At 46.0% G+C, this 26,097-nt stretch overlaps 1 protein-coding gene across 2 annotated transcripts; it reads right to left on the bottom strand.

Annotated features, from left to right (window-relative positions):
* Positions 1-1,245: 1,245 nt before the first annotated feature.
* LOC148644970 (transmembrane protein 94-like) lies at positions 1,246-25,639 on the bottom strand. 2 transcript variants are annotated; one of them, XM_088612945.1, is made up of 27 exons: positions 25,516-25,639; positions 23,613-23,749; positions 21,321-21,517; positions 20,801-20,952; positions 20,589-20,691; positions 20,402-20,488; positions 20,049-20,165; positions 18,389-18,481; positions 18,031-18,171; positions 17,316-17,598; positions 14,777-14,950; positions 12,080-12,182; positions 11,263-11,408; positions 10,473-10,657; positions 9,798-9,924; positions 9,438-9,544; positions 8,397-8,496; positions 7,768-7,876; positions 7,289-7,487; positions 6,087-6,164; positions 5,126-5,211; positions 4,566-4,647; positions 4,062-4,210; positions 3,732-3,829; positions 3,385-3,478; positions 2,785-2,955; positions 1,246-2,307 (listed from the first exon to the last, which is right to left on the bottom strand). In XM_088612945.1, the coding sequence occupies exons 1-27, from the start codon at positions 25,608-25,610 to the stop codon at positions 2,235-2,237; spliced, it is 3,486 nt and encodes a 1,161-aa protein (XP_088469071.1). In that variant the 5' UTR covers positions 25,611-25,639; the 3' UTR covers positions 1,246-2,234. The 2 variants fall into 2 exon arrangements, with proteins under 2 accessions (XP_088469071.1, XP_088469070.1); XM_088612944.1 differs by having other exon boundaries at positions 6,087-6,167.
* Positions 25,640-26,097: the final 458 nt, after the last annotated feature.

A 26,097-nucleotide genomic window follows, 5' to 3' on the forward strand; every position in this document is an offset into this window, starting at 1 on the left:
ATTACATATGCCATGACCTTTGGGCTTCCTTGAATTATGTTTAATGGTTCTGTATTTTTTTTGAAAAAAAGAACATTCCTTTCAGTATTTCAGACTCATATCCTGTGCTTTACTGTGACTGGGTGTCAGGAAAGGAAGAGTCTATTGTTAGATATTTCCCTTTCTTTTGTCACCAGCACATTAATATAACAGCAAAGCAGGCATCCAGAGGGGTCTGTGATGTCACAGAAGATAAAGATCAGCATGCAACAGAGCTCGCTGCATTACCTGCCAGCACACATCTAACACCATGCTCATTCAAGGCCCCTCAGGACAATTCTGGATCGCTCAGATGACATCATGTACCTCCAGAAACTTTATTTACTGCATCTCTTGCAGAAAATGCATTCACAGCCATCTATGTTGGGGAAACAGGCAGGAGACTCGGAGACCACTTCAGAGAACATGTCAGGGCTGTGAAGATTAAAGATCTCTCCAAGCCCATAGTGTCTCGTTCCACCTCAGACGGCCATGATCACACTGATCGCTCCGTCTGCGTTCTCTAAGGAGGGTTTCTTAACTCCTATAGCAGAAAGTACATCAGAAACTAAAATTATCCTGAAACGTGGTTCGCACCTTCCCTCTTCTCTCAACGGCAGACTTGTTTTTGTGTAATCTTCTCTATTCACATGCAGGTTTCGACTTCACCCCTCTCCTCACCTATCTCGACTTTGCACCACCTGAGAGGCCTCTCTGCCTCCCCCGTGCTCCCACCTCCTCCACTCTCCTGGCTTCTGTTCTCCTAAACTGTATAATCTTTGCTGTCTGCCCTGTCTTTCTCACACCCGAAACGTTGTGTTTCCTTTCTTCCCTTTTCAGCATGGAATAAACCTATTACTTGTTCCCGAGGATAAAGATCTGTGGATATCCTACTGAAGTGGCACTACTTAGCCACTACACATTTCAAGAAAAAAAAACCCCAATAAAATAAACATTTTTAAAATGCTCTCAAAGTTCATAAAATGGTTGTTTTTTGCAGTGATGCAAATGGGTAAAACCACAGAGCATACCATCTCCAAAAGCAATCTGGTGCCTTTCCCAAAACACAGAATGAGCTCTGTCTCACTAATAGCAACGTGCCTGGAGCCCTTGCTCAATGGAAATGCAGATTATTCTAATGGTCTAATGGGATACTTATCAGAAAAGAGGCAGCTCTAGAGACTACTTCACATGCAGCTGGAGAGATGAATCAAGCTCCTTACCAGATAATTTTAAGCATTTGAACTGTGTTATGCCATGCAGTAATCTCTACAGGAGTACAATTACATTATGCATTAGTTCGTACATTCTGTTTCCAATATTACAGCTGGCGAGCACAGGGTTCCAATCTTTACAGGTCTAGCCATCAGGAACCACTGAAGGCTGTCTGGCCATTATTGAAATAGATCTCCAGCCTACAGTCACAGAGCTCAGACAGATCCAGCAGACTAATCCTCTGCTGAACCTTCATTACAGTCACGTGCCTTAGAAATGCTAGAAATCTCCAAGGCATATGGAAGAAGGAATAAAAATAAATCCATAAAAATGCACTTTTCCTCACCTGATGGGGCATGTCAGAGTGCTTAATATTTTGGTTCATTTTGTGTTATAACAACAATTAAATGTTATAAACAACACACTCCGGAGAGAAAAATGATCTAATTCTCAAATTATTCTAATGAAATGTAACCCATAGGCACAACTTTTCTGCCTCAGTTTATTGTATGAACAAAGAGACTTGTACTCTGCAACTGTATTTTAGTCAGAGCTTATTATATACCGATCATCAAATGAAACAGTTTACACGTGTATGTTCTTTGAATGATAGAGAATGCATTTCCTTGTCCAAGCATTCCTCAACAAGCAAAAGGGGACAGAATCCCACAACACAAAGCCTTTGCAACCTCCTTTGTCAGTATACCTAATACTAAAAACAGAAGTAACATCGTGAATGTGTTTCATCTGTAAGTTTCCTTTTAACACTCAACATATTTTGCTGCTCTGTGTTGCAAAGAAGTGTTGGAATTTCCCCAGATTGACCAGAGGAGGGCGACATCTGCTGTCCCTCATCTTACTTCAGCTCTTACTGCTCCACCGCTGTGAGCACCTGCGTGCATGCACAACTGTGTCTCCCCTTCATCTTCCCAGGAGCGGCAGATTTACAATGCGGGGGAGAGACTGAAGGCCAGTCCGTGGTATGGGTGGTAACACTCATTTCAGAACGGCGAGTTCATCCCCAGCTTGGTGTCGAATTGAAGTTTCTGCCTCCTCTGATACCGCACCCTCATCCTACAACACAGCATGTGCACCAGTTAGCCCAGGATTGACCCAGGAGAACAAGACAAGCAACACAGACATCCCCAATACAGTGATACAGGAGCATTCCAAACTCTAGATGGATGGAAAAGACAAGTATTGGAGCAGGGTGGAAGGAAGTAATCTGTATTGTGTGATTTTTAACTAGGGAAGAATGTTTCCTGATTACCATCCAGATTTTTTTTGTTATTGATATCATTCAAGGCACAAAATAAGGGATCTAGCATCCCCAGGTGTGGATAAGCACATAATCACTTTACATTAGTGAAACAGGATAAATGCCTAAAACTCATCAGCTGGGTCCCTTTATTATCAGGTATTTCTGACAGCATATCCCTTTAACACACCAATGTGTTAGTGTAACAATAGGAGGGTAGCGTTAGGAGATGCAACACAAAGGCCCTTTGGACTGCGGTCCATGTTCTGCACTTGTGAGGTGACAGGACTTGCCTGATCTCATGCAGCTTCATGCCCTCGTTGATACACATTAGGGGCAGCAGCCACAGGAACCCCAGGAGCCAGGTGGCTGCTGGGATGTCAGAGAGGTCAAAGGTTAAATGGGCAGATGGATCTCTCCAAAGAAGATGGGTCCCTGTGGCTATGGAGACCTGGAGAGTGGGCCTGTCGCAAAAACAAATAATCAACCACAGTTAGTTTGAGATGATGTATCATCCCCTAACTAATGTCTGAAACGGCATCATTTTGAAAACAGAGAGATGTATTTCTAGAGTACCATACGCTCAATTCTGCATGTGAAACCTTTGAAATGTTCCCTTCTTTCTTTTTAATTTGACATATAACTTAAAAGGCCTCCTTTAGGGGACAATTTAAGTCCCCTAAAACTGTCTAGCTGATTATAACAGATGCCATTTCCATAACAATTCCCATTGTAACAAGCAGTGTTATTTTAAATATTAATAAAAAAGTTATCACAGAACTAAAGGGATGGAGGATTTTCACTTGATGCACGAGTAGCGGTGAACAATGGGAGGAGGTGAGCCGTGTTGTGCATCTGGAGCTACTGAGCACTGTCACACCGGTGAGACTCACACAGCGACGAGGGCTGCACACCAGCACCGGTTACTCAGGGGGCTCTGTCTCCACAAGGGGTTGGAGCGATGTACGTGGCTGACCGACGTGCACACTGTAAAACAGAGCACGCTTACATTGTCATCTCACTGCAATGCAGAGCACATGCACAATGATACCACACTATGAAGAAGGTCTCCAATGCTTAAACCAAAACCGAGTTACAGAACACTAAAAGCACACACACAGAGACATGCTCTTATGCTTCAGCTTCACTGCAACACTGGGTTCATGCACATTGTCACACTGTAGCACAGAGCACACAGAACAGATGTGCATGTCTCACTATAGCACCACTCTGTGCTCACATGCATTCAGCAAGATGAAAAAGGCAATAATCTTCTGGGCCAGGGCGAGTCCATCCAAGTGTTCTCTGAACCAATCAGGGGATGAGTCTGTGGAGTTCCTGCATTGGAGGAAAGGAGAAGATAGAAACAGTTCAGCACTCATTCCACACAACTCCCTCCCCTTCACCCTCTGCCCCTTACATTACAGTTAATGGGGAACCTGACTACATTCTCAAAATATTTGGTTTGATAATTGGTTGCAAAAAGTACGCAAACACCTTGTTGGTTCGCTGAACTGAAGTTCTCCACACCGTGGCACACCGCTGACAGCCCTGCACAGAGACGACTTACATTAGGAGAGCTGCCGGGTGGCAGAGAGCAGAAGCCTCGTGGTTGATCTTCAGACAGAATCCGTGAAGCGTGAAGCCAAAACACGCCAGGTAGGTGCAGACAGTCAGGCCAAACTTCACCAGGAAATAGAACACAAAGAACTGCTGGGTCTGGAAGAGACAGGGACAAAGGTAGTTTGCTCTTCAGTAAATCTGTGCTCTGCGGAACAGGAACTGGGTTAGTGACGCCATGCATTGTATGCATATAAGTTCTACTAATTGTTTCAGAATAAAAAAGTTCTGTAATTTTAGTTTTCAAGTAATACAAAAAGAACTGATCAGCATATGAAACAGAAAAAGGCTAAGAACATTACTAATCCAGACTGATATACTAACTACCAATACTAAATATGAATGTAATGATTACTGATATTTTTAAGCACATTTCATCTGTCTTTTGCACAGCTGTTTAACCCTTTAATTCTCATCCCTCAGGCTCTCTCCTGTCCCCAGAGATTCTTCTTGCCTTCTTGGGCAGGAAGCGCAGGTTTTTCCCAGTGGGCACCTTCATGATCGAGCTGTCAGAGGGCTTCCCCAAGAGGGACACGCTGAGAGAAGAGAGGAGAGGCAAAAGAGTTATGAGAAAGAGGAAGAGGATGGCAGAGGGCACCTGTTTGAGGCAGGCACAGGACACAGCCTCATAGAGCACTGCTTCTCCACGGTTTGCAGCACTGTATATCCACCTTGTATGAGATTTTGGACAAAGACAGATATGCAACTATGTCTGTCCTAGAAAAAGGACATGGAAGACTTATTAACAAGCCTGGAGCCTGGGAAGTTTAGGAGTTCAGTACTATTGATGGCAGAGTATGAGAGGATGATTACCTACTAATATCAGGCTCCCCTCCTAAGGCAGTAATACTAGTAATACTATTACTATTAAGACCTGGGCCAGTTGAATCTGCAGTGGGTCTATTGAGAGAAGGGTTTATACAGGAGCACAAGAATATCAGCTTGTTACCTTTTGTGAACACAGAGCTATTTATGTGCATGCTGCTTAGTTGCTCGTTTACGGATACACCTTACCTGAGAAGGGGAAAGTAGAAACAGGAAAGGAGCAGCACATCGTTTGTGCCGAGAGGCGGTGGAAGCTGAAACACGCAGGCTAGGATCTGCACAGAGAGACACACTGAGCACAGTAGTCCTACCACATACACAGCGTAAGGAGGGACAGCACTGGACATCATGGGAGGACACCATGTCCTGCTTCACGACTGCAATGAAGAACAGTCTTCTCAAAGCACTGATAAGCACGGGGCGGTGTCTCTGTGGCTAAGGATCTGCGCCTGTGGCTGGAAGGTTGCCGGTTCATATCCAGTGGCCGGCAGAGGAATCTTACTCTGTTGGGCCCCCGAGCAAGTCCCTTAACCCCAGCTCCTCCAGGGGCACTGCATAAAAGGCTCATGGAGAGCAAGTTGAAGTATGTGAAAAGACAAATTCCTAATACAAGAAATCGTATATGGCCAATAAAGTGATATTATCTCATAAGCCCTTGAACAGGGATGTCCAATCCTGATCCCTCAGGGGTAGAGCATCTGCAGGTTTATATTCCTGCTGAGCCCTTCACAATCTTTACCTCCTCATAACTGGCTTAATGAGAATAATTTAAAATAATCACATAACTATTCAGGTGCTCATGCCTTGAAGATGGCTGAAAAACCTACTAGGTAGCCCACTAGGACCATATCCAATTGGGAACTCCTGCTCTGAAAACCTCTGCTATACACCAGGATAATCAACAGTGAATGAAGTCTTCTAGTACTTGCAGATCCACACATGATAACTGATTTTGTGCTGTGTCACTGTCAGATCAGTCAAAGGCACAATGAAAAGAAACGTCGAAGTCAATTTCTTCTATAAGAATCGCACAAAGTTTGGCGTGTGTCTGAACCATCACGGTAGGGGGGGAGGGGAGAAGCCAGCGCTTGTCCCATGGACATTGTGGACACAAGCCCTTCAGACCCCAGCGCTGGCACGTCCTACTTGCCTGGATCAGGACCAGAGAGAGCTGGCACTGCAGCAGGAACAGGAAGCACTTCCTGATTCCAGAGGTGGTGTGCCGCGCCTTCTGGGAAGGAGAATACCATTACTACAACTGGACCAGCAATGGCCCTGTGTTGGAGAGTCCTGCAGAAAACGATTGTTGGGGATATATGCTGATGCACACTCAAAAATGCAGAAGTCTAAGTCCTGAATTACATCAATAGCTTGTCACACACATATACAGTGTTGTTTACATTATATTTTTTAACACACATACTGTAAGAATAAATTGATTACAGATTGAAGGCAACTTTACTAAGCCGTGATAAATTAAGAACATAATAATGATTACAAAGGAGAGAAGGCCATTCAGTACAATACATTCAGTACCTTATTTGTCCTAAGACACCATAGAGGCATTTTTTGAAGGAAGTCAGAGTATCAGATTCAACTTCATGGTTGAATAACGTGTTCCACACTCCCCCAGCCCACAGTGTCTCACAATATTGACTATGTTCTTGAGCCATCGGTTTTTCATTCCTATAAGCCACATGGGAATTTTCTATTTTCACAAAGGACAATGCGTGCTAGGATTACAATGGCACAACCTTGACAAAATAAAGTTCTTGACATCATAAGCTTTTTCTGCTAACTGACCATCTGTGTAACCAGATTACCAGTGCATATAAGCCAGTCTTTACCAGCTGGCTGCCGTTGTACAGGAAAAGTGGTAAAACATCCCACAGCAGTGTCCAGAGGCTGATCAGGCCTATGCATCAACACTACCAGGATTGAGTTAACATGCAGGGAAGTCTTTGATCTGTATTTCTTTTTGCCTTTGTTGTGATTTTGTTTGATATCCATTCAAAATATTTGATTAGATCCTTTGGACATGAGTGTTGCGTTTTGTATCTGCATTGGTATAGGATACCTACTGTACATACAAATATATAAATTCTTAAGCTGATGTCTTAGAACAGAACTAGGAATGATGCAACATGAAAGTCAGACAAAACCACAAAGATTATGAGATACATAGCACCTAGAAAGGAAATGCCTTGCATGTTACACAACAGATTGATATTTGATTGTGTTATTCTTGGTCAGTTTGCATCAGAGTGGACAGTGTCTGGGGTAACTTACTGGGATATTTACTCCCAAACATTTGTAATAACATAGGAAATATTGTGTTAGCAACAGTCTGACCTGCTTGATGAGTCGAATGATGGTGGTGTTGTCCTGGGAGCCCAGGTGAATGGTACAGGGCAGCCCACAGAGGGCGCCTGCGAGCTGAGCAGGCGAAAGTGGGGCTGACTTAGAGGCAGGTGGGCCCCTGGAAGTCGGGGGGGTAGATGTGTCATAATCAGACCAACAGCAGGAAGGAAGGAGCGGCTCCAGAGCGATACTGCAACACATGTGAAGCACAAAAAACACGATTGGTCAGCCGTCACATTACTCCATGCTAGGGCTGCTTTTCGTACCATCCCAATCTCAGTTTTTGATATGACTGAATACTCAGAAGCAAATCATGCAGTGAATATTGTTGGGAAACAAAATGACAGTTTATTATAGTTCAGTTTCAGTTCCCTTTTCACCAACAGTTTGGAAACCAACACGTGATTGCTTTCAAAGCAAGCAGGCCCTGTGTATCGGCAGGAACAGCACCTCCTGCCGGCAGAGTTTACCTGATATCACTCTGGAGGAAGACAGCATTGTTGTTGATGTTCTGGCTGCTGCCCAGACAGCACACCACCTCCCCGTACTCCTGCATCACCTGCACCATCTCACACATTGCTGCAAGAAGACACCGAGTCAGAGGCTGACACAGCCAGACACCGACATTCCGAAGACCACCCAGCCTTGAAGACACACAGGTTTCAACACATCACCTACAAAACTAGAACAGGGCTAGTGTATGTATTTGGGTTTACAAGATGTTTGGGGATACGTCTGTACCTTAAAGATTGAATCTCTCTGCCTCATGACTTGAGATGCGGAGCAGTTCGTATCGAAATGCAAGTAGAAATCCTGGAGATTTCTGTTCTATCTTGGTGGGCTGTGCAGGGCCTCCAGTCTTTTACAGAACCCACTGATTCCCATGTGCAGACGGGCAACAGATCACATCAGGCCCGACTGTAGCATGTGCATGAACAGGCCAGTAGCGTTTTGTTGTTGAGTTCATAATCGCCTATTGGCATCATTTTAGGGGACAGCCTTTGGGAACATAATATGGGGAACTAGGGGACAAAAAGGTGAAAATCCTGAATTGAAATAGGGGGAGCAGAGGACTGAAAGCTGCTGGGGTTCATCTTACTCTGAGGGGTGCAGTCTGTGAAAAGAGGCACCAGCAAAGGCACGTTGTCAATCTTTTCCAGATGGGGGCGCACATTCTCAATGCCCTTGGGAAGCTTTGCCTGGTATGAAAGAGAAAAAGACCTCTGAGATGAAGAGTGATAATTACACCATAAGGCAACTACAGAACTGCATGGACTCCCATTGTGTACTCATTGTGTTCCTGCTTTAAGACGCTGGGTGACTCATGTCTTTGTAAATGGTAGGATATTAAGACAGTACAATAAAACCTCGGTATTTGCGAAGGTTAGGCAGCTTTCAAATGGAGACTTTGCGAATGCCTTATGGGGAAAAATAAGGAATGATTCTGCAGTTCTCGAAAAAAAATCCGTAGTAATATTTTTGTTATAAATGTTAAATACTTCAGACATAATGTTAGTATTTATCAGCAGTAAGTATTTTTTATGAAAATGTATACTGGAAACTTACAACAAAGCAGTGGATTCCCCCTATAATTCAAATTATTGCATGTGCAAACAAATACATTAGATCACTGTTATGACATTATAACTTTACTGTATTCCACTGTATACTCTTCATTCTTAGTAGAGCACATTTTCTTTACTTGTTTTAATTATTCTAAATGCAGTGTTACGGTACTGTAATAAGTTTTATTACAGCAAGGTAATAGCAAACAAGAAAGTACATAAACTGTACAGCATTGCACCCACCATGAAAATGGAGATGTCTTGCACACGGGGGCTGGAACTAAAAGTGAGCTTGTTGGCCACCCCTGGACGGAGTGGAGTAAGGAGGGGCGGCAGTAGCCTCACCCCCTCCCCGTTCAGCCGACTCACCCTCCTGCTCCTGCGGTTTCTCCACATCGACGCACAGGAAGACACGCGAGAACTGAGACTGACACAAAGGGCTTGCGCGACCCACGAAGAGGCGCTTTTGGTCTGCAAATGTTGAGCAAGGGGTCGCCAATGATTTGGGGCGAAAAGGCAGGATCGTGAATATTGAGGCTTTTACTGTACTTCCACACAGCCAGTCCCCATCTCACCCTGTTCAGGTCCTCTAATAGGCAGGCCCCCTCACTGTCCAGGCCGCTGAAGGTGGTCTTCTCAGCTGGCCTCCCCTCCGCATCCAGAAGGCACTCCTCCTCCATATCTACAAGAAGATCCAGGAGGCCCAAGATACTTTTACTGCTGCAACCAACTACTACTTCACCAAGTTTAGAAGCAGTGCAGCAAGCAGTTAAAGCGCTGTGCAGTGGTGTAGTGCCAGACTGAGTGGTTCTGTGGAGAATTGAAAGACAAGGTGGCTTTGTGGACAACCTGGTGCACTGCACACAAGCCATAGCTGAGAGACCGTGACAGTGGAGGTAACACCTCCTCCAGAAACTCAAGCTGACTTGGCTCACCTTCCTCTCTCTCCACGACGGGTGAATCAGTGTCTCTCAGACTCTCGGTGTCAAGGGGGAAACGGTCGGACTGCAGGGAGATGTGACAGTTCCAGCCAGTCTCCAAACCCATCTTCTCTGCAAACACCTACGCAGAGACACAGCAGCCCTGAGCAACACTCTCTGCCTGGCCCAAACTCGGACTCAAACACATCCCTCGACATTATAATGAAAAGAAGAAAGCGGTAGATGTGGTCCATTGATGTTTCACTTCTTGCACCACAGGACGTTTCCCTTGTCATTTGAGCCACATCGCTGCTTTTGGTGCCCCAGCAAGACCTGAGATGCTATCAACCTGATGTTTCCTCCATGGCAACTGACAGCAAGTTGTATGACACCCCCACTGTGCTTTTGGGGAAATCTAAGGGCTGTTGCAGCCTCCTACTAAATTGCCTCATTTTCTAGGTCACAAGCGCTCGACTCTACAACTAAGTGCCAGCGCTGACTTCAGACACAGCATTAGAAAAAGTGTCTGCCGCTTCTATTGGTGTCTGCTCTGCGTACTGTGCATCCAAGCCGTACATTAGTGGAGGGTATTTCTAAAACTACTGAAATTTTAGATTCACCAGGTGAGGGCAGCACAGGCCTATAAAATAAGAGCAGGTTCAGTGTTCACACTCCACACTGGGGTCTTACCTTGCTCCTGACCTCCTCCTCCACGGAAAAGTAGACGAAGCGGATGCAGGCGCTGTCCAGCCCCGTGATGAGGCGCACCATGTCAGGGCGGGCCTGGTACTGGGAGGACACCAGCCCCAGGAAGATGTGCTGGTCCAGGGGGAGGTGGGGGCCATCCCTCTCTGGGGTGCTCTCACCGTCCACTCCTGCGCAGCGGAGCAAAGCACACAAGCACCTCCCAGATACAGAGCACCACACTCCTTCACGTGCTCTCCACTATCATGCAGTTCCACTTCAGTCTATCGCTCTGCACCTACTCTTGCGGAGAGAAACCAGCTGTAATGGTTTAATGAAACCACATACAGTATGCATTGCTTTGACCTTTGATTGTTGACCCTACTCTGAATAAATAAATAAAACATGCATGCCTTGCTTCTGAAAATCCTATTATGGAATCTTACCTGTGAGGTGTGATCACTGTGGGAATCTGGAGCTCAGCGAAAGTCCTAGTGTGCAGTCCTACCGGTGAGGTGTGATCTGTGGGAATCTGGAGCTCACTGAAAGTCCTAGTGTGCAGTCTTACCCATGAGGTGTGATCTGTGGGAATCTGGAGCTCACTGAAAGTCCTAGTGTGCAGTCTTACCCATGAGGTGTGATCTGTGGGAATCCTGAGCTCAGCGAAAGTCCTAGTGTGCAGTCCTATCTGTGAGGTGTGATCACTGTGGGAATCTGGAGCTCAGTGAAAGTCCTAGTGTGCAGTCTTACCTTTGAGGTGTGATCTGTAGGAATCTGATGCTCCATGCATTATTACCTGTGGTGCAAGCATATGATCCATGGGGCAGCTCCACACACTTGCCATTGATTTCAGGGTCCAGAGGGTGCAGGAGGGGTTTGAATGACAGGGCTAAGCAGTGACCAGCCATGCAAGAGCGCTGGTAGAAATCAAGGGCCTTCTTCCTGCAGGTGCAGAGAAAAAGGCACTTTCACCTAGACCTGGCTCTTTGGATTGGTAGCTTTCAGTTGATTTGTTGCATTTGATTTGCTTAATATTGTGTAATGCGGATATTATATGTGAGGATTTTCAAACCCTGCATACAGTGGAACAATGCAGCAGTGGGAGTAACACAAAAAGGGTGAAAAGTGAAAACAAAAAGGCAAAAATAAAGGTGTACCACTTTGCATCACGACCTCCAGGCTGGGCTTACCCTATTTATTGGGGTCCAGCCTGGGAAAAAGAAGAGCCACCAGCACAGCGGGGACCAGACTGGACTGACCCTGTTAAGTGGGGTGCAGTCAGGCAAGAACACAACAAGAACTCTGTGTGTGAGGAAGGTGTGTGTGCCTGTCCAGTGTGCCTCTATAGGACCTGCCCAGCTGTGGCTCATCATCTAGGAGCCGGGACAGCTGGGACTACAAAGACGAGGCTCCGCCCCTTCTACCGGGGCTCCGCCTCCACAGTGGACACGCCCCCGTGTAACACCACAACAGTAAGTTTCCCCTTGGCTGACTTGTAATCAGTGAAGTGTGGTGAAGGCCAAAGCTGATCAGTCCTTAAATAGTAACGGAAGCACGTGCATTAAAAGTTGCCAGCCCAGACAGGTGAGAACACAAGAGGCTCAGGGTGGTACCTGTCAGTGTCGGTGAGGGGGCAGAGGTCTGTGCCATCCCAGAATTCAGTGCAGGCCGAAAGGACAGCATCAGCCGAACCGTACGAGAAGAGCTGCAGGCAGCCTGAAGAAATGAGCAGGTATCATGAAAGTCCCCCAGGCCAAGCTGAGCTAATCTCTGGAGGAAGGTACAGTACATAACCACTGGCCACAACAAACAGCTCTGAGGATAAAGGAGCAGCACCTGCCAGCTCTCAGCTCTAAGTAAGCCATCCTGTTCCAATCGGTTCCTGTGAAGCATGGGACGTTCACAGTTTAAGAGCCAAGCAGGAGCAAAACTGGACACACCAGAGGGTGTTAAATTGCAATCAGAACTCAAATATCCCAGGAAGCCTCTAAAGTCCTAGACTGAATTCCCCTTAGGTGATCTGTGTAAAGTGACGTGCCATGCATGCAATTACTTTGTCAATAATTCAGAGTTATACTGTAATAAAATTGATTTTTGCAAAAACAACATTGCACTACATGTTTTTAATTCTTGATTCGGGAATGTTATAAACTCGTTGCCCTTATTTTCTGGAAACATGGAAGACAAAACACATAACTGGGTGCGCCTTTTACTGCTTCATAGCGGCACTGCCTGTATGTGCTCGCAAATCTTACAGTACTCCCTGCTTCATTTACATATTTATTTTGTTTTCGCGTGGCACTTGTGCTGCCCTTACTCTGCCAGAGGGTTGTCATGCTCTTATTGTAGCTGTCATGTTATTGCTCCTCTGTTTTCTTGCGGTCATATCTATTGTCTCCTCTTGTACCTGCACTTTGTGAACGTGCTATGTCAGTTTGGGTATGAGCTCAACTGTATTTTGTGAAATAGTAATAATAATACCATAAAAGAAACCTGAACTAGAAAAGCAACCCAGAGCTTAACATGAGTCACATTTGAAAGAAGAGGCGTTCTTCCCGGGCTAAACAAGCATTCGGGTTCATGTAGCGTTCACTGTCAACGTCAAGGTGAAACTACAATCCACCACCAGACAGACACTTTATTGAACCCGTGAGGGAAATTGCAGAATTTGGTGCCTGGTGACTGAGGAAGGGACTTGATTGTCAGTCAGGGCACTAAACACAAAGCTAGGCTCTTGCTTGGTCCTGGCAAGTATCTGTGTAATGGAAACGTTCTGTGAAGAAATAAGGGCATCTCTGTCTACCAGGAGCGCTGTTCCCAAAATATACACAACTTGCTCACTTCCTCCACCACCAGGCAAGATTTTCTTCCCACTCATATAAGTTCTGTGACCTTTTATCCCGGCCTCAGTGTCAGATAACGCAGGAGAGTTGCAAGAGTCGTAGTTTCTTCCTGAGACTTTACCGCCCCTGTGGTTTCAGCGTTGTAGCACACAACGATGTTGTGCTACAATTTTCCCCGGGGTAAAAATAATACCATATTGATCATACTCTTGAAGATTAAACCAGGGTAGCCTATGCTTTCCACACAAAAATACCACATATCAGTATCATGGTTTAATATTGTACTGTTTCTGTTAAAAAAAATGGTGTTTGACGAGTCTACATTATATCGTGAAGCTGTGTCTCAGCTTCCTCCTGCTGACTGGCTTGATCCCAGTAGAATCCAGCCAGCTGTCTTAGAGAGAAATATCTCCTGAATGCAGTTTCATCAGCAGAACTGAGTTGCAAAAGAAAGCTGCACAAAATGGACTGGCTCTACATTTCAGTGTTTCAGAGAATCTTTCAGAGCCTCGTGCTGTGGTGTCTCAGCTCAGGCCACTGACACCTCCACCGGCAGGGCAGTATTGAGACCAACACACCACTGCGTTCTCAGATCCTGGAACCTTTGGGAGCACACACACATGAAACGCATACTTTGGTGCAATAAAAGAAAAGGCAGATTTAAAGTCTAATAAAAACCAACGACATCATTGGAAAGCGACGGAGAGGTAAAGTAAAAAAAGAATTATACAAACAAATGTGTCCCCCCAGAATAGTAAATGCAGTCAAAGAGGAAAATGTATGCTGTTCACTTTTAAAAGGGGTATTTCCATAGCTGTAAAAAAAGGAAGCGGTTTATTTTTACATTTCCAGTCTCTGTTTTTTGTTAAAAAATTACGGCATTCCGAGTCGAATTCCCATTTATTGTTTCAACGCGTTTCCCAGGCAATCCCAGGGGCGCTCTTGTGAGGGCATGAGAGAGGAACGGTGCCCTGCGTCCAGGCTGTTTCCCGGGCAGTGAGTCACAGGGCAGCACGCACGCAGACCCCAGCACAGGAAGCCTTGAAAACTGACCCTCACAGAGAGCAGTACTCTCCATGGGCTCCATAACGATACAGCCACAGCTGCTGCCTATAATACAGCTCCACGTGGTAGATTTTGTCTATTGTGACTCACGGTGCTGTCATCCGCATGGGAACCACATCTGTCAGCCTTGGTTCATTTTAACAGGAGCGGGCACTAACTTTGAGAGTTGAGACTGGGGTTAAGGCTACGTCTTGGATTAGGGTAAGAGTGGATTCTTGGAAGGGCAAACGCATCCAGAGTGGAACCCAAACTGACCTTATAGGTCTGAGTATGTGAAAGCACTGTGGCATTTTGGCCTCTTTATACAAAGACATGCCTGGGGTTAGTCCTTGTGAGCTGCCCATGATAGTTCAAAGCCAGTGTGGTGCAGAACAGCGCATTGCCGTGTAACACGGTGCAGACCTGTGTTTCCGTCGTGAACCGCCAGGCTGATGATGTGAGGGAAAGGCAGCCTCCTCAGGGCTAGGATCTGTGGTTGCCAGGGATAGGCATCCTGCACACGGGGGGCGTTGGGCAGAGTATAGGCTGCCATGCTCATCTGCTGCTGGAACGGCTCCTGCGCTGAAGGCCTGAACCCTGAGAGCACCACAGACAGGGAATCAGAACCGAGCAAACACTCACTCGCAGAGATGCACCACCCATACAGTGACCTGGGTTCCCAGTGTGGAGCTTGGCACAGCAGAGTCAGACAACCAAAAGAATATCTACACACCTCTGAACCAGACGTCCATACACAGGAAGAACACAGGACGCGCCGTTCAAAACCTGCATTTGCTTAAGTTCATTCTCAAATGCGAGGTTCAAAATGACTGTCAGTTAAGGAAATCACAGAGTATGCAAAGTTTGGTGAGTTAGTATAGTCTGGGTGTTTTACCAGTTGACTGATAACCAGATCACTCACCCTAAAAAAATGGTTTCATCGTTTTTGAGTAAGTATGATGGAAAGACTGAGTGGCAGACTTCGCAGACGCCTGTCTGATGCCCAACTGTAAATGTCTCATCTTTTATCAGTCATCTGAACAGGGTGAAAATGGAGACCTGAGGTTTCACACTGTGGGAGAAAAGTAAGATGGGGGGAGAGGTGCACGCAGAAATCTCTTCTCGACAGACCTGGGGAAGTGAGAAATGATCTTCCTGTGCCAACTGGCCTAAGAGAGATGCTTATGTCATCTGAGCAACGGCGCTTAGTTAACTCTTTCCATTGTGACACTTCTGCACGGCCTACCTCCTTTGTGTCACATGGATCATAAATGATTACTGTGAACAACAGCTATTAACTGACATCTTTTTTTTTCCAGCTCCCATCTTCTGAGAATTGACACTCTCCTATTTTAGCCTTTGTTCCAATGTCTCTACTGCACTGTTTTAAAAGCTATGCTCTTTATAACATGTTGTACAGCCAGGGCAAGGTGATGTGAAAAGGACTTGCACAAACGCATATACAGTATACTGAACTATAAACCTATAAACCTATACTGAAATGCACACAGGCACACATAAAAATGGGCACACATGCACACGTACAGATATGCACTCAGAGGCGCAACACAGACACACAAGCACACACATACACGCACACACAGACACAGGAACAAGGAAAGCTAGATCAGCAGCCCTCTTGTGATTCATCCCCGGTGACCCATGGATCAGATGAGTCATCGGGGAAAGATACCGTCTTAACCAGAAGCGCTGAAACACAGTGTCTCTTCAGGAGCGGGAAAACAGCTGCTCTTAACTATGCAGGAGGAGGCAAAGCAAAGCAAAAACAACACATTAAAAAAATACAGTCAGTCTCATTGGATCTCTACAACAGGACAGCAGCCAATGAAATGTGCAAAAAGGAAAATGAAATGAAATGTGTCCTGCAGTCTATTATTTAGTAAAACAGTGAGCATTTTTAAGCAAGCACGTGTGTTATCCAAAGTCACCATGTGTAGAAATATTACCTTCTTTGTGTCTAGTGACTGTTTGGCAGTGACCATAGCAAGCATTAAGCTATTTGCAATTCAGCAGCATCATTGATTGTGGACAGGGCATTTGGATGTATACCTAAGGCAATTCCATATGAAATGTATTGCAAAATTACAATGTTGACACTGATAAGGATTCTCAAGAGGGCTCGTGTGCATGGTGGGGATTTTTTCCAGGATTAAAAATACGGTGGGAACACAGAGTCCGTTATCACCAGGAAACAGGTGCCTGGACTGGTGGGTGCTATGGGAAGTGTGTTTTTGGAAACGAGTCCTGCACTGAAAGCACTTGCTGAGCTGCTTTCTCAAAGCGATGAAACACTTCTTACTGCACACCCTCAAACTGCAGTAAAGTGCCAACCTGCTCACTGCAAGTTGATATCAGGCATGCCATCTATATCCTGTGGGCCAGTTCACCCCATCTCACCCTCCAGCTTGTTTAAGATCAGGACAGCTCACACAGTTCACCCCATCTCACCCCATCTCACCCTGCAGCTTGTTTAAGGCCAGGACAGCTCACACAGTTCACCCCATCTCACCCTGCAGCTTGTTTAAGGCCAGGACAGCTCACACAGTTCACCCCATCTCACCCCATCTCACCCTCCAGCTTGTTTAAGACCAGGACAGTTCACACAGTTCACCCCATCTCACTCTCCAGCTTGTTTAAGATCAGGACAGCTCACACAGTTCACCCCATCTCACCCCATCTCACCCTCCAGCTTGTTTAAGATCAGGACAACTCACACAGTTCACCCCATCTCACCCCAGCTCACCCCATCTCACCCTCCAGCTTGTTTAAGACCAGGACAGCTCACACAGTTCACCCCATCTCACCCCAGCTCACCCCATCTCACCCTCCAGCTTGTTTAAGAACAGGCCAGCTCACACAGTTCACCCCATCTCACCCCCCAGCTTGTTTAAGAACAGGCCAGCTCACACAGTTCACCCCATGTCACCCCCCAGCTGGTTACCCAGGATGCGGGCCAGCTCACAGAGCCCCCAGGGCAGACACACGGGCTGGCAGCGTGGCCGGCTCCTCAGCAGTGCCGCGTGGGTCAGGTGGTCCGCAAGGCGCCAGTGAGTAGCCGTGGCACAGGGGTCACAGAAGGCCAGGAGGGCGCCCAGGCCCAGTGGAAGCAGAGAGGGGGTGTGGCACTGCCAACGCGAGTCATCAAACTGCACCTTCATGTCCGCCTGCCTGTCTGGGGAAAGGCTGAGCACCTGCAGAACACTCCCACCAGGAGATGAGAGGGCCTGCAGGGAGAACAGGGAACAGAGACTCATCGGGATGGAGGGAGGGGATATTTAACCATTAAATTTAGGCCATGCACGTACATATTTAAAGTTTTTTGGCACAATATTCTTTTATGAGGTGTTAGTAGGAATGCAATCAAAAATCTTATCTTGTGCCCATCAACCATTCATTTTCTAATGCTTCATCCAATTCAGGGTCGCAGAGGCACATCTTGGAAAGCAAGAGGCACAAGGCAGGTACACCCTGGATGGAACGCCAGTCTGTCACAGCTTGTGTCTATCATACCCAATCTAAATGGTAGTGTATTGTACAGGGTCTCAATGTAGGTGACCAGAAACAAGACTTGTATGCCTTAAATGCTAGTGAACCGTATCGAAAGTTTAAGAGATCGGATCATGTTCAGGCTATAGTTTTCCAGGAGCATGTCTCACTGGCTGGGGGCTGTATTTGGGATCCCTGGCATTCCTCTTGCTGTCTCCACCAGTACAGGGGTGTCTGCTGAAAAACAGAACCTTCTCCGGGTTCGGACTGGGCCAGGATAGGATCCCCTGCTTATCCACACAGCACAGCACCTGAGCACCCAAAACACAGGGAGACAGTTCTCTAGATTTCAACCACAATGGATGCAAAGCACAATGCTGTATCTCTAGACATTAATTCAAAGTCTTAGACACAGGAAGGTGCAATTCTGGATAATTCAGTGTAAAAACCTTGATACAAACAGAAGGGTAGACACTGAGGGAAGATGGAAGAGGTGGATATTTTGTACTCTGGAGTGGAGAAACATACTGTGACAGAACCCAGGCTATGCAGAAGGCTGGTGGTATGGCACAGAGCTGGTGAAGAACCGCACAGTACCACGACGTACCTCTTCCAGCAGTCCTGCAGTGCAGAGAGAGCACCATGAGACAGGCATAGCTTCCTGAAGACAAGGATAGAGATCCAGTCTAGGGTTCAAAGTAGTAGCCTCAGTACACCTCAAAAGGCTTGACCCTGTTCTGTGTCTACTGCATGTGCTCCTTGCAAAGTACCCTCTAGTGCAGTGCATCTCAAACCATGCTCAGAGACATATTCACATGATCTCAGAAGAGATCATGTTGGACCAAGAGCTTCATGCAACTCTTCCCAGCATTGAACCAGCTATCAAACTGTTATCTTCTTTGAAACAGGCTCACATTTCACATTGAAACTCTAGTCCCTAAAAGCAAAGTCAAATATTTCTCATTAGAACTGTAGTTGCAGTTTCAGTTCAAAATCAAGGTTTTTTCTGCCGATATTAGTGCAATTATTGTAAAGTCATTTGGTGTGCAGCAGGCTGAAAACGTTCGGGATGCACTGCTCTGCATGACCAACGGCAAGGAGAATGTCAACAGCTTGTTCATTGTTTTAAATTAGAATTGGTAAATATATCTGTGTGTTTTTCATGTCTTGGGCTTGCATAGGGAGAATGAGGAAGTGCAGACAGAGTCCATTGACCCGCCCACCTTCCAGCTACATGTCTGCACTCCATAGTGGAGGTTCAGCCCTGATTGGAGGAGAAGGGTGTCCATCACCAGCTGCACTGCATGAGGATGAGAACTGAGAGAGTCTTGGCTAACTAATCCTCCCTACCCTCAGAGGCACTCAGCCGATTATGCATCACTGCTTCGGGTATTAAAGTCATAGCTGGCTGGTGACATGAGCCAGGCTCCAACCCGTGCTCATAGAGTTGAACCCGGACCTGAGCACAAGCCTTTACAGTTTGAGCCAAACCTGAGACCCCCGCAGGTGGTTTATTTTAATATCATCTCCTGTTGCGAGGCAGCGCAGGATAATCGCAAACTTAAACTTGCAGTAACCTACAGTTGCAGCAGAGCGGACCTCGTTTGTAAAGCGATTGGTGTCACACAGCGTTTACCCTACACTCTTGCAAAAAGGAAAACCAGTTTCCTCACACGGAAAAACAAAACAATTTTTACTCAGATTTTCAGCATCACGCATGATAAAACGGGCAAATTCCATGAATCATTTTCTTCTTCTTAAAGAAAAACAGGGGTAAAATGAACACAGTGGTAAATGTTTTAGAAACATTACCTCCCAGCTGTAGGACTGACACATCAAGACAAGCTGTTAGGACCTGTGAATACTGTGAGGTGTGATGTGTGCCTGAGGTGTAAAACACTCCTTCCTGTTGATGTCTGAACACAGATCAGGGTCTTAATCAGACTCAGGGTGGCTTTTTCTTCAGCACATTTCTTCACCTAACCTTTCCTAATGCTGAAGGCAACCTTGCAGATATTTTCTATGGTGTATCTTAATGGAAATTTTGGAATAATTTACGTTTTTTTTCATGTTTTACCACACACATCCACGCTCCGTCATGCTCTACTAGATTTAACTTTTCTTTTACTCGGACGTGGTTTTATGAAGACGGCGCAGGCTGTTGAGGCCTGTTGTCATAGTGACCCACCTTCCAGTCCCAGGGTGGGGATCCCAGCTGGTTGAGCACCGTGGCCTCGCCATACACACTGACCTGCAACCATAGCAACGGGAAGGCCAGGGGCAGCAGGGGCAGCACCCCGTTCACCTGGAGACGGCAAGAGAGAGCAAAGCACCCCCCCCCCCCTCAGTTAACCTGTAAACAGGCCAAGGGAACGAAGGATAGAGTATAGGAGAAGAGGGAAACGGAAAGTGTCACATTCCGAAACTCAGTGGAGTAGTCTGTACAGAGAAAACCTTCTGAAGTGATGTGAGCGTACTATCGACAGTGAAGGCGAACAAAGGATTGAATAACCCTCATGTGAATAGCTTGTGCGGGCTCACCGGTAGTTGTAGTACTGGGACTGGCCAGGGGCCCACCCCTGGGGCTCCCAGAAGGTAGCGGGTGAGGTTCACTATCACTGACACCACCTGGACAATGCAGACACAGTAGGTTAGCCTGGCAGATGGAGGTAGCATGGTGACAGAGCCTGAGCGTACTGGGCGGTGTACTGGGCCGCCTTCCTCTTACCAGCACCAGCGGTGCGACCCACGTCTCCAGCAGTCTCTGTGCCGTGAAGCGCTCGTTGTCCAGCACTGTGACTGGCCGCTGTGGCCCCATCTCCAGACACTGCCTGAGGGGGAGGCAGGGAGAGCTCAGCTAGTGAGCTGCACACAGCACACAGACTAGCACTGCGGAGCCTGGACTAGACCGAGAGATCCCTGCAAGATCAAGAGACTCACTGCAAAATTCTGACAGCTGGCGTCTTTGTCACCCTGAAGAGTTGTGGGTGGACCAGGTTATGAGGGCGAGGCTTGTGACTATCCAGTGGGGAAGGTGGAGAGGAGAGATGACTGAAAACATCCCCCCGGGAGAGGACCACATGCTCCTCCTCCTGTGACCATGGAGACAGGAGACAGGTCACTACGGAGACCAGCAGCACTGCAGACAGTGGCTCAACACATGTCAATAATTTACTTTTCATCAATTCGGATCTTGCAGGTGCTGCTTTAACAAAATCATAATAGTTTCTATTTATGTTTTCCATACCAGTCTTGCACATGAAAGAATCCTCACTTTGGATTAAGGCCCCAGAAGCTTAGATCACATAATTTTTTGTAATAATTAGCATACAGATTGATGGAGAGTCAAAACCAAAACCAGCCAGGTGGTGGCCTGATCAAAAACTTGGGCCTGATAGTGAAGGAAAGGTGGGAACCACAATGAAACGCAGTCAAGAGAGGTGAGGTGAGCCCCTTTTACCTGAATGCCCCTGAGAGCCGTAGGAGCTTCGGCCCCTGGCCGCAGAGCGATGATGTCACCTTCCACCAGCAGGCTGACTGGCAGGTTGACAAGATGACCGTCACGGTATGTCCACTGCAGAGAAATGGCCTGAGATGGCAGGGAGAATAGGGTCATGTAGCTTTCTGTCCAGTCAGGCTGAGTGCGGCTCAGGAGACCTGGAATAGGAACGAGAACTGTTTGAGTTTTGCAAAGATGACCACCTGTGAACAAAGGCCATCTGTTAATTTGCAGAAGGCTTTGCTCAAGTGTTGGATGAGGGGGAAAAGCATGTAAACATTTTCAGACCTGCAAGCGAAGGAAAAATGTGCCTGGAACACCTAAAATAGAAAAAAGCTGAAGCTGAATAAAAATGAGAGGAAATACATGGCTATTTTTACAATGCCCAAGAACCTTTTGTTTTGCAGAGCATTATTTCTCATTTAACACAGCCCATGAGTCAGCCAAAATTAGGTCATTTCCTTTACATCTAAATACTGCCCCTACAGAGAGCACACTGAGCGACATTTACAAACCATTCCCTTATCAAAAACAATGCACTGAAAAAATCTCGTCTAGAGATATGGAGAAAGAGCCATAAAACCTCCTGACCAAGCAAAAACATTTAATTTAACCCATGTTAAATGCAAAAAAAGAGCAATAATAATTACTTGTGGTGACACAAAATGAAGCGCATTATGAAATAAGCATCCGACTTCGCCTTTTTGAATTTGTCAGTGTGGAATTTGAACTGGAATCAGTTTAAGAATTCAATACCACAATTTCCCTCATTTAACGAATGGTGGAAAGAGAATTCAAATAGAAAAGGGACATTGAACATTCCTTCATTTGGATCTGGAACTAGCGTCAAAAGTTCTAACTGGTTTTCTTGGAAAATCATTAAAATCAATTTAATTTTCAACACTTTCTTAAAGACTGCAGGAGATTTAAATTCTCATTTGAACTGGGAAAACCCATCAGAGCCGGCAGTATCTGAAACTGAAATAGCAGAAATGGCAAACAACTGCTTCCTTATTCAGTCTGTCGGGGGAAGTACCAGGGAAATGCCTGTATTGATCAAGTCAATCAGTGACCATAATATATTCTTTGAAGTATACTTTGAAACTTCGAGACAGTAGACATGAGGAAGCAATAAAAGAGGCATCACATTGGGATCGTAGCCAGCAGCCATATCACCCTGCAGCTCTCAACTGGCAGCCCAATGAAGCTACAGTAAGTAGGGTTGAGCCTGGTCAGTAGTTGGATGAGAGACCTTCTGGGAAGCAATGGTTGCTGCTGGAAGAGGTGTTAGTTGGGCCCGTGGGGGGGGCGCCCACCCTGCGGTCTGTGTGGGTCCTAATGCCCTGGCATAGTGACGGGGACACTATACTGTAGTGGGCATCATCTTTTGGATGAGACGTTAAACCAAGGTCCTGACTCTTAGGGGTCATTAAATATCCCCGGGCATTTCTCGCTAAGAGTAGGGAGTTATCCCAGTGTCCAGGCCAAATTCCCTCCATCTGCCTTTACTGCGGCCTCCCAATTGTCCCCATGTATGATCGGCTTGCACTTGCCCTGTGATGGACTGGCGTCCCATCCAGAGTGTAACCTGCCTTGTGTTCGTTGCTTGCCGGGTAGGCTCCAGCTTCCCGCGACACTATGTGGTATAAAGCGGTTTGATGAGCAGCCACAGAACACAGGGCACTTCAAGAACTAATAATAATAATAATAATAATAATAATAATAATAATAATAATAATAATAATAACATTACTTTATTAACCCTTTACAATTTCTTGCATTAGGAATGATCTTTTCACACACCCCAGCTTACTCTCCATGAGACACACAGACAGGGAGAGAGAAGCCTGGGGTCAGAGCGCAGGGTCTGCCATTGTACAGCACCCCTGGAGCAGTTGGGGTTAAGGGCCTTGCTCAGGAGCCCAACGGAGTAGGATTCCTCTGCCGGCTGCGGGATTTGAACCGGCAACCTTCCAGCCACAGGCACAGATCCTTAGCCACAGAGCTTCCGCTCCGCCCCCTAAACTAGGGCTGGACTGCTCACTGACAGACCTGGGGAGTGGATGCTGAAATCACCCTTTTAATAACCCAGTTACCCCTTGTATCCAGGTCTGAAGAAGGTGACAAACTTGCAGGTCTGTTTTTTTGCAGTGGTGAAAATGGGAGCGATCGGCTCAGAGCGCCGGTATTGAAAAGGCTAGTCTGGGCTTCGGGGAGCTCAGGGCTGCGTGGCATTGACAGCTGGCACCTCACCATGGATGGTTTGCAAGAGGGCCTGCACCCGGCGTGGCATCTCCTGGGTCCTCAGGTGCTGCTGCCATGCCAGGGCCGCCAGACTGACCATCAGGAGGAGCAGCAGGGCACCACCGCTGAGCAGTGCCACCTGGTGGCTGCAAAGACAATGATGGCAAAAAACAAGGTATATTATCTCACCATACAATTAATAATAATAATTCCTTACACTTACAGAGCGCATTTCTGGACGCTCCACTCAAAGCGCTTTACAGGTAATGGGGATCCCCTCCACCACCACCAATGTGCAGCATCCACATGGATGATGCGACGGCAGCCATAGTGCGCCAGAATGCTCACCACACATCAGCTATCAGTGGGGAGGAGAGCAGAGTAATGAAGCCAATTTATAGGACGCCAGGGTAACACCCCTACTCTTTTTGAGAAACACCCTGGGATTTTTAATGACCACAGAGAGTCAGGACCTCGGTTTTACGTCTCCATCCGAAGTACAATTGAAGAATTCTCCTGCAGGTGCCATCTCTAATTTTAGACCGGCTCTCTAATGTTATCCAGGCTTGATAACTGGTGACACTCATGTTATTTGTGTTATTTGAAGTGGCTTCTACTGTTCGGATGTTTCAATAAATGCCACTAGTAATTTTGAGTACACAATAACAATTTTCAATTATAGCTAAGATTGTTTGAAGAGTAAACATTTATTTTCATCTTGATGTGAAGATGAATAATCCCTTTTTCCCCATGAGATTTCAACTTATTATAGGATAGTCCTAAACTACAGTGCATTGTTTCCTTGTTGGGTAAGGAATACGAGGTCATTATACTCTGATTTTTAAGCATGACTTCATCCAGGGCATCATGACCTCTGCCAAAGGCAATTCACAATATCTAGAGCAGATTAGCACACAGCCAGTTTACCTTTAATATAACAGTGTGAGAAACCACAGTGAGAATAATGTCATGGTAGCTGGTAGCTAGTGACTAATAGTGTGTGACCCCAGTGCTCATAGGCCACATCACCACATGGATTCATTCTATATGCCTAGAGTGGGCACAATAGAGCATCCTATTCAATGCATTGCAAGAATGGGATCCCATCAGAAACTTTAGTTTCAAAACTAGAACACACCCTGGAGCTGGTGCCCTGTAACAGGATCTTTAAAATAAGTGATCCCAGGAAGGCAGACCCACAATAAGTAAGGTATTTTGTGAGTGATTGCACTTTATAGTGCAAAGGCAAACTAATCAAACAAAAACCTAGCTCCTTATCGAACAGCTATATAGATGTCTTACTGTCATAGAGAAAGGTCTTAGCAGGAAGCAATCTGACCTTTAATTAGGAAAACATTTACAAACACAGATCACTAAAAAAACACAGCATGCAAACAAATAAGAGAAATGTTTCCCATTATCACATCTGTTCAGGTTCATGTCTGTGCTAATGCTCAACGTTGTTCTGTACTGTGTGACGCACAGGCTAATGATGTTCTTCAAATATTTGAATATTTCATGAATAAGTCTGTCACGTATTCATAAACGCTGCAGGACACACCAGTAAAGAGTAGATGGATTTTCCATACCTACGTGTTCCCCACTGGAAGAGAGTTAACGAAGACCCATACCTCAAACCCATATTTAAAATATGAGTGGGCACATATACTTGAAGACATTTGAAAGTCGTATATGTAAGAATATATATATATATGAATAGTTCTGGTACGTGTCTGGTAAATACATTTTTAGGGTTATCAATTAATCTCAGTTGTCTTCTGTAATTAATTCAGATGGTTAATGTGCAGTTATTGGAGATGAACTCCACTCCCTCTTGTCTGTTGGTTTCTGTCTTGGGCACATATTCTGCTCCATCAGGCCTCTCTCTGTGTAATCTCTCTCGGCTGCGTACCTGGGTGGAGTGGGGGTGCTGTGGCAGGCCAGCAGTGCCAGCGCAGACAGCAGTGTGAGCAGGGCACCAGGCCAGTGCAGGCTGGACCAGCGCATGCTGTGGTGCAGGAAACTCTGTTTCCACAGAGCCTGGGGGAGGACACACACACCGTCAAAGACCAGACCACAACACCACTGAATGTATACTTGACCTCCAGACTTCATCAGTCCCAGAATACATTCATTCCAGACTTCATCAGTTCCAGAATGAATTAATTCCAGACTTCATCAGTTCCAGAATGAATTAATTCCAGAATTCAACGGATTCCTGAATTCCTTCATTCCAGAATTGATCAGTTCCAGAATCCAATAATTCTAGAATTCATCCGTTCCTGAATTAATTAATTCCGGAATTGAGCAGTTCAAGATTTCATTAAATGGAATTTATAACAAGAGGTCAGGAGGGATGATAGCCAGATCAATCAGCCTCAGCTGCCAATCATTGAATTGTAATAATTCTGACCTCGTTTCCTCATGTAAAAACTATAAACATAGCACATAATCTCCCTCTCTTCCTCATGTATGTCTTTTGCATTTCCACCCC

The sequence above is a fragment of the Lepisosteus platostomus genome, chromosome 19, assembly GCF_059453375.1.
Source record: "Lepisosteus platostomus isolate fLepPlt1 chromosome 19, fLepPlt1.hap1, whole genome shotgun sequence".
Classification (NCBI taxonomy): domain Eukaryota; kingdom Metazoa; phylum Chordata; class Actinopteri; order Semionotiformes; family Lepisosteidae; genus Lepisosteus; species Lepisosteus platostomus.